This window comes from Megascapheus bottae, chromosome 10 (assembly GCF_031878675.1).
Source record: "Megascapheus bottae isolate mThoBot1 chromosome 10, mThoBot2.hap1, whole genome shotgun sequence".
NCBI classification, from domain to species: Eukaryota; Metazoa; Chordata; class Mammalia; order Rodentia; family Geomyidae; genus Megascapheus; species Megascapheus bottae.
The window spans coordinates 42,286,350-42,299,289 of NC_143518.1; the positions used below are offsets into that span (position 1 = coordinate 42,286,350).

At 48.9% G+C, this 12,940-nt stretch overlaps 1 protein-coding gene across 1 annotated transcript; it reads right to left on the reverse strand.

The window, feature by feature from the left end:
- Positions 1-361: 361 nt before the first annotated feature.
- Positions 362-9,865, reverse strand: Plekho1 (pleckstrin homology domain containing O1). The gene is made up of 6 exons (XM_090341108.1): positions 9,491-9,865; positions 8,773-8,919; positions 4,293-4,433; positions 3,276-3,380; positions 2,832-2,933; positions 362-1,186 (listed from the first exon to the last, which is right to left on the reverse strand). The coding sequence occupies exons 1-6, from the start codon at positions 9,515-9,517 to the stop codon at positions 485-487; spliced, it is 1,224 nt and encodes a 407-aa protein (XP_090197234.1). The 5' UTR covers positions 9,518-9,865; the 3' UTR covers positions 362-484.
- Between the last annotated feature and the right edge of the window lie 3,075 nt (positions 9,866-12,940).

The following is a 12,940-nucleotide window of genomic DNA, read 5'->3' on the forward strand; positions in this document are numbered from 1 at the left end:
GGTGGGGAGAGTTTAATTCCACATATGCTCCTCAGAGCTCAGAGTAAATTGTACTTCTCCTATGGCATGGGCAGGTGGCCCTGTCCTCCACATCCCTAGAACTAGAGTTGCATAGTTGAAATTTTCACCCTCAAACCAAAAGCCTGGAATGGGACATACGAGAAAAACCTCTTGTTCCCCAGATCTCTCTAAACCTAGATGCCTGGGCATGTACTTGTCGGCTCCCTACTAAGTGGTCTAGGGGTGTAGGTAAGATGAGCAGACTGTGTCGTTATTACCCTTTTTGTTTAGATGAGAGCTCCTTCTTGCTACAGTGGTCACCCCAGTGGTAAGGAAAGAAAGGTCATGAGGGCATCACACATCAACAAGAACAATGAGTTCCATTTTTTTGTTTTTTGATCGAGGTAAATAAAAAAGCTTCATCCTGCAACACTTGGAGATAGTCTGTCTGCCCCCACCCTCCATGAGTTCCAGACCCCTTCCTTCACATTAGGCTCTTCCGGTACTGACTGTGGGTGGTCTGTCTGAGGGGGGTGTCAGGGGTCTGCAGTTCCATCTGTCGGTACAGGTCCCTTAGCTCCCTGACTTCCTGCAGCACCCTCTTTGCCTGGCTCCAGTTCGATGATGCTTCCCCCAGCAGTCGCTCTGTCTCCAGCAGCAGCTGCTCTGACTCAGAATCAGGCGCAGACTGTGGGGGGTCCTTGGCCTTTCGCTTGCCATCTCCCAGTCCCTGAACCTCTGCCAGCAGCTCTTGAGTCTTCTCCAGTTTCCTTGCTACCAGGTCCTGGATCCGGGACAGCTGCCCTGGGTGGGGTGGGCTGGGGGCTGGGGATTCCTCAGCCTGCAGGGGGAGGGTTGGGGCCAGGCCAGTGTCCCGCTGAGATAGGATCTCCTCAAGGGAGGCACAGCGGCTTTTCTCTGTGGGGGTCAACTTCTTTGGAGCCTGGGGAGTATAGGTGGCCCCCTTGTCTGGCTTTTCCCAAGGTCGAGGAAGACTGCTTGCCCTGTATGAGGAAGGCTGGATTCGGTCCGAGTCAGCTCTCCGACGAATGCTGGCTAGCTGGGCCACTGTCTTGTCCAGGTCCACCCGAAAGCTCTCAGCACAAGAGGCTGGCTCCTCAGGGGAAGGGTCTTCCTCTTGGATCAGGTCCAAGGTCAGCATCCCATCTGAGGTAGAGGTGGAAGCCTGGGAATGAAGAGGGTGGGGGAAAAAAAGTATAAATTGTCATTAGGAGGGATTCCAGGAATGATGCCTAAAAGACGGGCGAAGTGCAGTCATTTCAACGTGCCTTCCCTGGATGACACCCTACAACTTCTGGAGTGACAGCCCTTCTGCTGTTTGCCATTTCTTATGCCTTTGATAATGATTTGAGCTTTCTTTTACTTTTCTGTGACAATGTAATTTTGCCGGTCTTCTTCCTGTCTTCCACTTTGCTGTAAGCTTCCAGAGGCATCTTGTATCTCTGGATTGTGGACCTAAATGTCACAGTGGACTTGACCCACAGATGCTCCTACATAGCACAGGAACTGCCTCTGGCCATCTGCATCTCCTCAGACACACACTATTTATCATGTAATAACACTTGTTCTTTTATTTTCAGAATACTGTAATTTAAAGAAGTTGTAAGGGTATTCATGATTTCATATGGAGTTATACATATCTGTTTTGCTTATTCTTGACTCAACCCTGGAAGGCAGGCATTATCACTGTCCTCTCTTACAGACATGAATGGATTGCAAAGCCATGTTCCAACTCAGGTTCTGCTCATGTCAAGGCCTATGTTATTCTAACTGTACCTGATTGCCTCTGTACAAGAAACTTCTGCAATTCACTGGCACCTCTTCAAATACGTGTGGTACTCAATGGACTTGCTATACAGCAGAGCTTGGGGCTTGAACTCAGGGCTTCTCAATCCAATTGGCATTTTCACTCAATGCTAGCATTCTATCACTTGAACTACAACTCTACTTCTGGCTTTTTGCTGGCTAACTGAATAAATGAGTCTCATACTTTTCTGTCCAGGTTGGCCTTGATCCTCGATCCTCAGATCTCAGTCTCCTGAATAGTTAGAATTACAGGAGTGAGCCATTAGTGCCTGGCACAGCTGGTACTTTTTGGACAGTATTCATCTCTTCGATTGCTTTGGAAGTTTGTCTTTCTTACTTTCCCCAAAAGACAATAAGCTGAGAACAGAAATATTTGAACTTATAATAGGTGCTCAGGCAACATACATTACTTATACATTCATTTGTGTTGTGTGCACACGTGTTGGTACGAGGGCTTGCACTCTTGCTGAGCTTTTTTGCTCAAGGTTTGGTACGTTACCACTTGAGCCACACCTCTCCTTCTGGCTTTTTGCTGGTTAATTAGAGATAAAATTCTAGTCTCATGGACTTGTTTGCCCAAGCTAGCTTCAAATCTCAGTCTTTAGATGTCTCGGCCTCCCAAGGAGCTAGAATTATAGGCATAAGCCCCTGGTGTCTGGCTAAAACAACATTTCTGATTTAGGGGAATCAGGCAAGGACATGAAATGAGGGATCCGGCTGATAATAGAAGTCTTTTTTTTTTTTTTTTTTGCCAGTCCTGGGCTTGAGCTCAGGGCCTGCGCACTGTCCTTGGACTTTTTCAATGCTAGAACTCTAGCACTTGAGCCTCAGCACCACTTCCGGCTTTTGTTCTATGTATGTGGTACCAAGGAATGGAACCCAGGTCTTCATGCATGCCAGGCAAGCACTCTACCACTAGGCTAAACTTCCAGCTTAGAAGTCTCCTGCATGGGCCTCTGACACAGAATGGCCTTGTTACTGTTTACTTTCTTAGTTCTACATACCACAGCCATGAGGTGTCCCCGAGTTGGAGGGCGGCGAGAGTGTTGGATTTTTGCTCTGTCTCGAGTAGGGTGGGCCAGATAGCTGTCCTCCTCAACGGTGACCTGGAGAGATGCACTGTGAGTCTCGGGTGCTCTTCAGGACTCTGTCCCAACCCAGAATCCCCCAACCCTGAATGTTTCTGGACTGAGAAATGAGCCCATCTTATGAACTGTGTCTAAGCAAGTGCAAAGGACAGGACGGGGTGCCTACTGCGGAGCCAGGGCTGGCTGTGCATCATGAAGAGGGGAAGAGGGATTGGCAGGAAAGATTTTGAGAAGAAGAACAGGCTTCCAAAAGGGAGAGAAAGAAGATGATGGGGCCCTCCACAATAATCTTCCTTTAGTGAGCCATAGCCTCTCCCGCTCCCTCTGCCCCAGTATCCTTCTCCCCAGAAGCCCCCTGACCTCATCCAAGATGCGGTTCTTAGCTCTTGTGATAGCAGAGTTGAAGGCATTGATCCATGACTCCTTCTCTTCAGGACTCACAGCCAGAAAGATCAGGTTGGGTGCCTATGAGGGGAAGATTCTTGTTTCAGCCAGGGTTTTAGAGTTGGTGCCTCACCTTGACAGTGAAGAAATAAGAAATTATAATCTCATTCTCTTAGACTCAACTCCTGGAAGGAATATGATTCTGTTTCCAGAGCTATCTATAACTCAAGGAAACCCAGTCCCCATTCCTGCTAAATAGCATAGTGGAAGGTGGTTTGGGAAATGACCAAAGAGGAGCTAAGAAGAGTACTGGAGCTAGGTGTCAATGGTTCATGCCTATAATCCTAGCTACTTGGGAGGCTAATAACTGAGGTTCAAAGCCAGTCTGGACCATTTGGAGAGTCTTATCTCCAAACAGCAAAAAACGGGAAGTGGAGCTATGGCTCAAGTGGTGAAGCGTCAGCCTTGAGTGAAGAAAGCTAAGGGTAAGCACCCAGGCTCTAAGTTCAAGCCCTAGTACTCTAGTACTGGCATTGGGGGGGAGGGGAGAGAGGCGGGAGGCACATGTGCGTGCACTGAATATGGATATTAATGTGGCACTGGAGATAATTAGATGAGGTTTGATAAAGGCCAGACATTAAAGATCTTTAAATGTTTGCAAATACAGAATGTGACAGAAAGTTTCCTTGGATTTTCTCAACTTATCAGGGTACAAGACCAGTCATTTTCTCTCCAGATGTATGTAAAAATGCAGCAGTATGTGTGTGAGGTATGGGAGAGACAGATACAATCTTTGTGGTTAAAGGCTGGCTTGCCTGGAGGGAAGGAAATGGCAACAGTACACTGCAAATGATATAATAAAAGTCAGGAAACCAATCCAGGACCTCTGAGCCAAACTGCTAAGAGCAAATCCGAAGAGGAAGGAGCTCTCCCCACTCACCTCCCCCCAGATCCCCCAGTGCTCCAGTGGGCACAGCAGCAGGAGACACCTACCGTGTTACCAGGCTGTTTGGAGTGGGAGAGAGTAAACTTGCTGTGATTTTTCTTGCTCCTGCTTTTGGATTTCCGGAGTTCTTCACACTTCTCGTAGTCACTCAGATCAAACACCTCTTGAATAGTTTTCTCATCTTTTACCTAGGGGACATTTGGAAGTGAGGTGAGGAGAATAAAATTACTTAGCTGCCTTCCCCCTCCTCCTCCAGCCCCTCATTAGTTTAGGAAATGAGAAGAAGACTGGGGCAGACTTCAATTCTTGAGTCCTCACAAGGATTTCTGTTTACCTCACTTTCCTTAGCCAACCCCACCATTTCCAGAGCCTTTCTTCACCCACAGCCCCACCCAGTTCTAAAGAACACAGCTGACAAATCCTAAAGGGCTCATATCCTTAAAGGGATTTGGTGTGCTGGCTGCTCGGTTGTCCCCAAGTAAGCAAGACTGGGTTGGCCTCTGAAGGTCCAGAGAAAGGAGGCAAAGGCAGCAGCAGTGTTGGGGACAGCTGAGGAATGAAGGTCTGTTTTTGGCCTCCTGTGTCTATGGTTTACATGGTAGCTTTCTTGTTCCCACCCTCTCTTCTTCTAATGCATACTACTATAAAGACATTGTAATAGAGCAACTTGTTTATGTTCTACTTGGTTGGGAACACTCAGGAATTGTCATGAGGAATTGGTCCTAGGAGAAAAAATGCAAAACTGGCCCTGATGTGTCCATAATCACAGCTATTAAGAGGCAGAGATAGTGAGAATCTTGGTTCTATGCCAGCCCAGAGCAAAAGAGTTAGCAAGACACTCCATTTCAATCAATAAGCTTGGCATGATGGTCTACACACTTGTATTGCAGCCTCCTCAGAGATATAAATTAGAGAATCACAGACCAGGCTGACCTAGGCAAAAACATGAGCCCCTATCTGAAAAACAACTAAAAATCAAAAGGGCCAAAACTGTGGAACACCCGCTCTTAGTTAGAACCCCCATACCACCACCCAAAATTAAAACCACTAGCATCCATTTTGATAGAAGTAAAAGTAGGTTCACATCTTCCTTGGAAGATAATTACTCTCCTCAACTGGAGGTGTTTCCAAAAGAGCTACCATTTTCCAAGCTCTAGAATAGGGATTGTGTACATTACACCATGTATATAATCTCAAGGTGGGAAAAGTGTCTCTATTACATTCCTTACTCCAGCTGAGTCTTATTCCTACCTGCCCTTCTGATCTGCCTTCTGGAACTAGAGGACTGAAGACAGTACAGATGATCACAGAGGAATGGCTTGTCTGTCCCTCTCTTTCCCTTTTTGTTCCCACATGGCTTGGCTCCACCAGTGCCCTCCCAAAGCTGCCTGGCTTTGGGCTGGAAAGTGATCAGAAGCCTTGAAGGATTATGGGTGGAGAAATGACAAGGTGCTGCAAAGGGCACTCAACAACAATTCCCAGAAACATGGGGCCAGGATGCAGGATGATGCATCACCTCCCTTCTCCCCTTCCTTCCCTGCAGTGAGACTATCAGCAAAGCCAGAGACCATGGAGAGGAAGGTGTTGTGTGTGTGTGTGCAGCCAGGGGAAGAGAGTCACTTGTTCTGTTTTCCTTAGGGACAGGGAAGAGAACGTTGCTATTCTGGCTTGGATGCAGGCTGATAAGGAGCCCTGGGAACAAGAGATATGGGCAGAGTCAGCTTGTCACAGGGCAGGGCCAGGAGGCAGGGTGAGAGAGCAAGCATATTCCAGTGCCCAGAAAAGACAAACATCCCTTACCCACCAGCCTTGTTCTCCAGTGTTGTTTCCCCCGTTATCTAATTCTTGAAGCCTCATTTACACCTTCCAAATTAGTCCCCTTTCCCCTCCGATCCTTTATCTATGGCCCACAGACAGGGATTTTCCACTACACTTGCCAAGAGTTGCTCCCAGCATGACCTCCTCTCTCACAAGGTGTTCCTGAGGTCCAGCATCTGTTCCTACACATTAGCCCATGATCAGAAGGTGCCCTGCTCTCTGTGAAAAGGGCTATCCTTTCCTGAGAATGGGTTTAAAGATTAACAGCAAGCGCAAGGCTTGATGTAATGATGGGGCAATTTTGACAAAAAGTTAAAAAAAATCGTGAAAACTGGAAAAGTGGGTTAGAATTACTAATGGTTTGGCCGGGAGTTTGGCCTAGTGGTTAAAGTGCTTGCCTAGCATGCATGAAGACCCAGGTTCGATTCCTTGGTACCACATATAGAAAAAAGCCGGAAGTGGTGCTGAGGCTCAAGTGGTAGAGCTCTAGCCTTGAGAAAGTCCAAGGACAGTGCTCAAGCCATGAGCTCAAGCCCAGGACTGGCAAAAAAAAAAAAAATTACTAATGGTTTATATTACACATAAATTACAAATATCATAGTATGATTTTTTTTTGGCGAGTCCTGGGCTTGAACTCAGGGCCTGAGCACTGTCCTTGGGCTTTCTCAAGGCTAGAGCTCTACCACTTGAGCCACATCACTACTTCCTGCTTTTTTTCCATGTATGCAGTACCAAGGAATCGAACCCAGGTCTTTGTGCATTGTAGGCAAGCACTCTACTGCTACGCCAAACTCCTGGCCCTGATTTTTTTTTTTTTTTGTTAGTTCGAGGGCTTGAATTCAGGGTCTAAGCACTGTCCTTGGACTTTCTCAAGGCTAGAGTTCTACCACTTGAGCTACAGCACCATTTCTAGCTTTTTCTATGTATGTGCTACCAAGGAATTGAACTTGGGTCTTTGTGCATGTCTAGGCAAGCACTCTACCACTAAGCCATGCTCCTGGCTCCTGTATGACTTTTTTTTGTAAAACTCTTGAATCCGTGGATCCTGGGGCTTTGTGGAAGTAGCCACATTAAAGTCTAGCATTTTCTGGTAGTTTCTCCTCTAGCCTAGCCCACTGTAGCCTGAATACTGGCTCTGAAGAAGAGCAGCAGCAATATGCCGTTTCCGCTTTTCCAATGCCCTTCTCAGCAGGGGCAGCTGGCCTCAGGACTGGTCAGGTGCTCCTGACTCATTGGACACCAAGCATTCTAGGCTGAGGTCATTCCATCCTTTCCCTGGTTCTATCTGCCTGCTGTCATGAACAGGTACCCCAGTTTTTACCCCCAGATTTTGTGCTTTGGACAAATACAAACAAGAAAACCCATTGTTTTGTTTCTTCTACATTTAACTGTCCTCTAGCCTCCCCCTTGTTAGAATAAAGTTCTGCCAGCTTGTTACCATTTCTCGCCATTATGAAGTTCAGGGAATTCACTCTGACACTTGCTTTATCTTTTTTTTTTTTTTTTTTAAACTGGAAAGCCAGAACATTGTGAGAAAACTTTCGGTAGGATCTGCCTGTCTTCTCTCACTTGGTTTCCTAAGACTCCATGAACAAGTTCCCAGCTTAGTACCGCTAGGATGAAACACTCTCAAGAGGTCTCTTCAGTGGACGAGCTCTATCTGTATTGGTAGCCACAGATGAGTACTTGCAAGTACATCTGTTTCAATACCATAAAAGGATTTATTTACCTAAATACCATCTGACTGTGTCTACTTCTGAAAGCAGAAGGGGTTTGAAGACTGGGAGGACTTTGCAGGCAGCTCTGAGGAGAAGGAACCCAGTGTCAGGGGAGGAAGGCCCAGGCAAGGGAACATGGCACCGCCTACCAGACTAGGCAAACACAGAGGAGCAGTCCAGTTCTCAAGTCTATCAAGTTATTGGTCCCAAGAGTTAGGGACAAAAGGGAAAAGTCTGTGTGGTTCAGACTCTTCAGACTCAGATCTGGGCTCAGATTCTGCTCCAAGGTTCCATTGTGAGTGGTAGTTTTCCTGTTTAACTATAGAGGCAAAGTAATACAGACACACTACGAGGCTCCGTTGTCCGTCTCCCTGTCCTCTGATACAAACCAGGCTGGCCAGGCAGGGATAGGAGTGCGATGGGGAACTGTACTATTGGACATTCGCTCCAAGAAAAGCTAGCTGGCCCTCAGCTATTCTGGGGTCACACAGATTGGACCTGGGTCGTGAGATTCAATGATTCAGGGTGGTTGTGCAGCTGATAGGACCTGCCTAGATCCCGGCTACAGGCAGGAAAGGAGGCGCGGGTTGGGATGGTGTAGGGGGACAGGAATGGGTGATCAGTGGACTTCAGCAACAACGGCAAACAAACAAAAATCCCGTATCTCATGAGGTCAGGGTAGGGTGTGTGGGGGGGTGTATGCACTTAGAACTTCTGGGACGAGTTGAGAGGGGACTGTTGTCACAAAGGTATTTGCAAAGAAAAAAATCCCCACGAAGATGCAAACTCAACTTCGAATTCTTAGGTCTTCTCACTAAAGGGTGACCTTTCTCTGGGGGAAGAAAAGGCTATAGAGTAATGCGACCCCTGAACTTGCTTCAGGAACAGATCCAGAGGAGTGGTGTGGGGGGGGGCTGCTGGGGCGATAGAGCCCCATGGGGAGCAAAAGTGGAGACGGGGAGGAAATCGAGTTAGAGGCAAAGGCACCTACCTCCTTCTCCGAGATGTAGAGCTGGTCTCCTTTCAGCACCACATAGCGGTTTTTCCAAATCTCCCTGAAAATCCCTTTCCCGCAGAATTTCCGGACCCAGCCGACCTTCTCGGGCGGTGCGGATTGGTGATTTCCATCCTGGGGCCCCTGCCCGGGCGAGACAAGCGGCGGCCGGTGAGCGTCCGCAGAGCTCGCCCCGTCTCTCGGGCCTCCTCGGCACCAACGCTGGAGCCGGGGACCCCTCGACTCGAGGAACTCCTACCCGCCGCCCCCTCCCCCTTCCCGGTCAACAACCGACCTGCGCGGGGCGGGGGCGCGGGGCGCGGGGCTCCCCGGGCCCCGGCCCCCTCCCCCCTCGCCACGACTAACGGCATTTTATTTTATTTCTCATTGTCTCCGCGCCGCGCACAGCTCGAGGCACGCGGCGGCCAGCGCGGGGCGTGGGGAAGCGGGGCGCGGGCGGGCAGGGCGCAAACTAAGCCAAGTTAAAGCCCCCCCCCGCAGGCAAGTAAACAAAGCCCCCCGGAGCCGCGGTGCGGGGCGGCGGGCGGAGGTCCGGCGGGCCGGGCGGGCGGCCGGGGCGGGGCGCAGGCGCGGTCGGGGCTGGGGGCTCGCGCGGGGCGCCTCGGCGCGCGCAGCCCGGACGAGGCTGGGGTCGCGGGAGCACCGAGTCCGCGGCGGCGGCGGGGCGGGCCGGCGGGCGGGCGGGCGCACTCACCCGCTTGGTAGAATTGTTCTTCTTCATTATTCCCGGCGGGCGCGGGGTGCAGGGCCGAGGGGCGGCCCCGCGTGGGGGTCTCGGCGCTCCGAGGGGGGTTTCTTCCCAGCGGGAGGGTGGCGGAGGTGCCGGGCGCCACCGCGCTCCTCCCCAGCTCCCGCCCGCCGCTCGCCCTCCCTCCCTCCCTCCCGCTCCCGGACTCTCCCCCTCTTTGTAGCTCTGGTTACACTAGAGGCCGGCCTCCCGCGCACTCCCTCGCCCTTGCACACTCACGCACGGCCGCTCCCCGCCCCTCGGCGCCCTCCATCCCGGCGCCCACGCGGCCCGGGCCCCGAGCGTGCCCCCGCCGCCCACCGCCCGGTCCGGCGCGCAGTGGGCGGCCTGGCCCGCACCCCGCCGCTCCATCCGCGGGCCGCTGACGTTGCGAGTTCAGAATAAAGGGCGAATCGCGGAGCCGCAGTCGGTGCGCTCCCCCGCCCCCCCACCCCGTCTTTGTTTCTGACTCATCCAGGGGGAGGCAGGCCGACTGGATCCCCGAGGAGACCCACTCTCAGAGCCGAGCCCAGCCGGAGGTGGGCGCGAGGTGGGCAGACCAGGACCTGCCCAGTTGCTCAGCCTCGCAGACTGGGAGGATAACAGAGACTTGCTGATTTGAGAAGAGCCCAGAAAACCGAGCGAGAGCTCCAGATCATCTCCCTCCCAAACCCAAACAAAAACAGGAGCGCCCCAGACGCCTTCTGGGTGGTAGACAGTGGTGTGGTCAGGTCAGATGTTGGGGAAAAGTTGCATGCTTCTGAGGAATAGATTGGGAGAAAAGTTACTATTATTAATACATATCACTTCCAATTTGCAAAACGTTATGGAGCTTCTGGAGCCTAAGTCCCAAATATAAGGCTCTTATGATCTTCATGTCATGGCCAGACAAGCGAGATACAGGAAGGCTGAGGGACTTACGGACGCATAAATGCTGGCAGAAGAATTCTTGTCTTCAAAGCCAGGATCCTTTACGCTACGCATATGTGTGTATACCCATGTACATATGTAAACGTGTATTACACACATATATGTACACATGTGTACACACTCTGCAGCTCTCAAGCTTCTTGGGTAGCTTCCTGCTGCTCTGCCATGTAAATATTCCATCCTGTCCACTGGAAGGATGGGCTCAGCATCTAATGAATACTCCTAAGACTTCTGTTGACCCTTCTCACCTAGAACTGCTTCAGAGCCTGCGGGGTGTGGCTCAGTCAGTAACACCATATTTAAATTCATGTTTGACGGCAAGATAGGAGGGTGGAAAATCTGTGTGTGCCAGTGTTATCAGTGCTGAGACCTTTCGTCAAGGCATTGCCTGTTTCTAAGCCTCTCTTCTTCCACATGTGGAATACTTCGAGACGAACATTTCTATCAACAAGGAGTTAGGTGCCCAGGGAAAGTCCTTAGAAGACTAAAGTATTGTCTTGTAGGGCTAAGGATGACACTAGGCTAATGAACACATTGCCTTACATGCATATTCTGTGTATGTAGGTACAGAATAACTACAAAATGAATAGAAATCTTTGGTACAAGCAGGAAAAAGAGAAAACATTTTGGAGTCCGCTCAAGATTAAAAAAAAAGTTAAATTTATGATTTGAGAGGTAGAGGTTTCTTTGGCTTTTTCTGGCAACTGTCAAATTAGTTAGGCATCCTCTGTGTCCCACCTTTCCTCCTAATTCAGTGATACTGTTGTCTCCTTCCCTTAGTCATAGGAATTAATTCTCCGGTTTAAGATGAGTTGTAGAGGTTTATCCTTTCAAAATATTTTTATATGTCATGAAAAGGCTTTAGTGCCACCTTGTGAAGCATGGAGAGTGAGTATGAATATTCTCACTTGGGAAATGAGGAAACGGGCATAACGAACCCACTGACATGCTTAAATTTATCCAAGTTACTGGCTAAATCCAGGCTTTTTGACTCCAGTCTGCAAGGAGAGACACATGCATGCACATGTGTGCAAAACACAAAGACATACACACACAGTGCACAGTTCCCAAACCATCCCTTCACTGTCCCCCAAAGGGCTGGGGAACATGGCTTAAGTAGTAAAGCTCTTGTCTAGCACATTAGACGTCTTAGGTTCACTCCCCAGTATAGTAAATGACCAAATTTTAAATAAGGTTTAATGAGAAAAGTCAAGGATATTTTATATATGAGAAAGCGGGAGGTAATAATGTAAGGAAAATCTATTGCATGACTTTTTTGAGGGCTTGTTGGTCAGGCAGATAGGAATAGCCTGGATTTATAGTTTAATAGGGGTTGGAGTTAACTCAGAGGAACCCTTGTCTAGCACGCAGGAGGTTCTGGACTCAGTCACCAGCACCACAAAAAGAAAAACCACACAAATAATTTAGATGGCTTGTGACTTATGGTGGAAAAAAGTAATGCATGACTTCCCCCACCTTCCTTTTTCCCTGTAGGTTTCATTTAGTCAGCAGTGCTCCAGGACCTCCTGTAGGCAGGGCCCTGTGCTGCTGGTGTACTCCATCAGATAGGAGCTGGGCTTTGTGAAACATCAGGCGGAGGGACCCATAAAAAATAACCCCCAAAGTAATTTTCAGATTCTAGAGCAGATGCATGTGGGCTGAAGAACCTTCTCTGCCTGTCTGCTCCTTAAGATGTTATATAAATCTCTGGCTTTCTCCCTCCTATTAACTGGCAGTATTGCACAGCTCCATGCTCCAGTTCTCTCCCCACCTTCTCTCACCTTTCTCCTCTTTATCTGGCCACTCATCCCTCTTCCCACATGCCATACTCTTCCTCTGACTTGCTCATCATGAGGACTTCTCTCTTACCAAGTGAACCTTATAGCACATGAATCTGGATTTATGTAGGGCAGTTTTCCAAAGTTCAGTGCTTAAGTGAGAAATTTGAGTAAGGCACATCTAGGTTCCTTGACACATTTTAATAACACTGTCTCCTCAGTGGGCTTGACACCACCATACACACAAACAGCAGAAATAGTTCACACCATTTTCTCTTCGAGGGAGATAAGACATTGGAAGGAATCATGGTGGGATTATCGCCTAAATACTTTCATGCACTACTGCCAGTGGCTTTGTTCTTCAACTGAGTATTTCATTAGCAAAGAATGACATGATTAAAGGTAAAAACTTGTGAATTGCTGACTACAAGTTTCCTGAGTAGAAACTGTTATTGCAACAGTTGTTTAAAAACATATTCTTAGCTTTTGTAAATAGGAGTGAGGTTTTGACCAGGGCATTTCAATCTACGTGTGGGAAAGGGTTATTAAAAACATACAAAACCTTAATTAAAATGATGGTTTTAGAGGGAAAAAAACAGGGCCAGTAATAATGGAATCAGCTCGGTAAATATTAATGTGCTGCCTCATCTATTATAATACTATGAGAAAAGTATTATGACTCCTATGGACGCGGAAACCGAGGCACAAA